We start from the raw sequence: 2,517 nt of genomic DNA, 5'->3' as shown, positions 1-2,517 counted from the left end.
GGAGCACACGGGGCAGCGCTCGCCCGGCCTCGGGCAGCACAACGCAAACCCCAGGCTGCTATTCTACAGCTAGAGGAAGCGTGTGCGTGGGCAGTGGGCAGTCTCAAATCAGCCTGCTGAGGGGGGGGAAAAGGCGAGGTACAGATGATGTGTACAGTGACGTGCTATTTGTGTAAAACAAATCACACAAAACAGCGTGCAAGGCAATGCACGAGACGTAAAAACAACAAAAAAGGGCATCCGCAGAGACCCGCCTCACTCCTGGGGTCATGACCCCCTGGGGGCGGGGAGAGGATCGGTCAAAGACCACTTCAGCTTTTCCTGCAATGTTCTAATTTTTCAAAAAGAAGATTCCACTCGAGTAATAATAATTACATAATTTAAAACTTTAAAACAAGGACGAAAGAACAAGCCACCTGGTCTAGACACATGGTGTGAATCTTGTCCCCCCACTACCGACCGAGCCTGTTTCTTGCCCTGTAAGCGCTGTGGTGGCCTCAGGTGCCCCTCAGGCCTGCAGGTCGGGCCCACACGGCACCACTGCACCCGCCCGCCAGGCCCCCGCCGGGGTACTTGCCATTCTATCCTCAAAAGTCTTGACCATGATGCCGTCGGGCAGTGAGGTGGCCAGCAGGGCCATCTCCTTCCGCACCGTGCTGAAGAACTTCTTGGCTTCTGGAGGCTGGAACTCAATTTTCTTAAAAGAGTGATTTGCTAGAGGGGGAGAGAGAATGGTCAACCTCTGAGGCGAGGCCCTGGGAGCTCCGGCCAGAAGGGCAGCTGCAGGCCTTGGGAAGCTTGGCTGGGAGGGAGCAGCTGTTGGGTGTGCTCGTCAGACGGGGTCATTCACTCTCACGCGTCCCACCCGCCCCTCCTGGCACCAGGACTGGTGACCACATCAGGAAAATGTCCCACCCCACCCCCGCCCTGACCCTGGAGAGGCAGCGGGGCTGGGAGGGGCTAGCCGCCCGGCCCCGGACCCGTGGACACTGAGGGGCTAACTCACAGGGTGCGAACTCCAGCACCGAGAAGACCTCGCCCTTGGCACTGGTGAAGGTGACCCCGGGCTTGCCGCCACACTGCTGGCAGAGCACCGGGGTCTCGCTGGGCCACTCGGCCCTCACAGGCGACTGTGCCTCGGGCTTGTCCTCCTTGCGCTCTGTGTCCGGCACGGCCTCCATCTTCTCCTCCTCCGCGATGGCCACAGTGTCCAGGGTCTTCTTGAGGTTCTCCTGCAGCTTCTTGATGTCATCCAGAAACTTCTTCTCTCGGGTCGGTTTCTCAGGCTCCACCGTGGGGGAGGTGGGGGAGCCGGTCAGAAGCTGCTCCACGGTCATGTTCTTGAGGCTCTCCAGGATCTTGATGGCCTCTTTCAACTCCCGGAAACTCTTTGGGGGCCCGTCCTTGCCAGCCTTCTCCATCAGCCCAGCCACGGGGGCGGCCATGGCCACGGCGCCCTGAATGGCGGCCGTGGCAGCCTCTTCGCTGATCACCACCCCCTTGTCCTCCTCGGGGGCTGCTGGCTGCTCAGTGGGTGGGATGGGGGGCTCCTCTATCTTGGGGTGCTCGTCCTCCACCAGCCCGTTGTCCGTCTCCCAGCTGTCACTGTCATCCTCCCACTCGTCTGAGGACGCCCCGCTGGTGCTGCCTTCTACGGAGTCGTAGTCTGACTCCTCGATCTCAGACTCGATGTTATACAGGTGCTGGAGGCAGACAGGCAAGGCGGCTCGGAGGAGCGACACGGGCTTCAGGGACCCTGACCCCCGGAGCGGATGGGACGGCTCTGCCCTTCCCCCCTTCCCACTCTGGACTCTGCAGGTGGCTCTTCTGCGCTAGGTGGCACCTAGGTCTCTGCCAGGTGCCTTCGCCCGCTCCACCCCTGCAGCAGGACTGGGAACCCCAGCCAGGCCTCTCCTCTCACTGTTGTGAGCTGAGTCGGCATTTACCCTCGGGGGAAATCCAGCCCCCTCCGGACTCAGGTCAGAGGCCTCTGCCCAGCCGCACTGGGAGCGGGGAACATGCTGGAGGAGGGGGAGGTGTGGGAGAGCTGGCCTGTGTCACATGCTCTTCCCATCCCTGCAACGGCTGCCTAAGGGAGGAGCGAGCCACTGCCTTCCCCCACCCGGTGTTGGTGCCAGGAGAGGGGAGCTGGGGCACGAGGATGCCTCAAACAAGGGGACAAAGGAAAAGTACTGAGGACAGCCTCGCAGCTCAGAGTGTGCCGGCAGGCGCTGGGGCTGGGGCCAGCTCTGCTCTCCCCTCCCCCTGGCCTGTGAAAGTTTTCCTAGAAATGTAGGTGGCTCTGTTGTCTACGGAAAGTAACCTGCACTTCCGCACACAGCGAGATAGAGACCCGGGCTCAATGCGCTGGTCCACGGAAATCTACATGCACCTGACAATATGGGGAGCCTGCCAGGTGGGACCACCAGGCTGTGTGTGTCACGCTGCTCTTCTTCTCAAGTCTTCCCTGAGACCCTTTTACCCGAAAGAAGACCCCTTGCCAGATCTGGAGCCTGT

General features: G+C 61.0%; 2 protein-coding genes across 3 annotated transcripts in view; both read right to left on the bottom strand.

Moving 5' to 3' along the window:
* LOC111734672 ((E3-independent) E2 ubiquitin-conjugating enzyme UBE2O-like) overlaps positions 1-2,448 on the bottom strand; it is a 4,699-nt gene extending 2,251 nt beyond the window's left edge. Inside the window, exon 1 of one of the 2 annotated variants that reach the window (XM_023526730.1) lies at positions 1,494-2,448. The gene's annotated coding sequence lies outside the window, so the exon portion shown is untranslated. Of the gene's footprint in view, positions 1-1,478 lie in introns of both variants that reach the window. The other variant, XM_023526729.1, reaches the window with a different exon arrangement.
* LOC111734671 ((E3-independent) E2 ubiquitin-conjugating enzyme UBE2O-like) lies at positions 131-1,481 on the bottom strand. The gene is made up of 2 exons (XM_023526728.1): positions 1,007-1,481; positions 131-714 (listed from the first exon to the last, which is right to left on the bottom strand). Exons 1-2 carry the CDS (start codon positions 1,443-1,445, stop codon positions 509-511), a joined length of 645 nt encoding a protein of 214 aa, XP_023382496.1. The 5' UTR covers positions 1,446-1,481; the 3' UTR covers positions 131-508.
* Positions 2,449-2,517: the final 69 nt, after the last annotated feature.

The sequence above is a fragment of the Pteropus vampyrus genome, unplaced genomic scaffold, assembly GCF_000151845.1.
Source record: "Pteropus vampyrus isolate Shadow unplaced genomic scaffold, Pvam_2.0 Scaffold3428, whole genome shotgun sequence".
Classification (NCBI taxonomy): domain Eukaryota; kingdom Metazoa; phylum Chordata; class Mammalia; order Chiroptera; family Pteropodidae; genus Pteropus; species Pteropus vampyrus.
The sequence above is the reverse complement of the archived record's forward strand: the minus strand, read 5'-3'. Positions and strand labels throughout refer to the sequence as shown.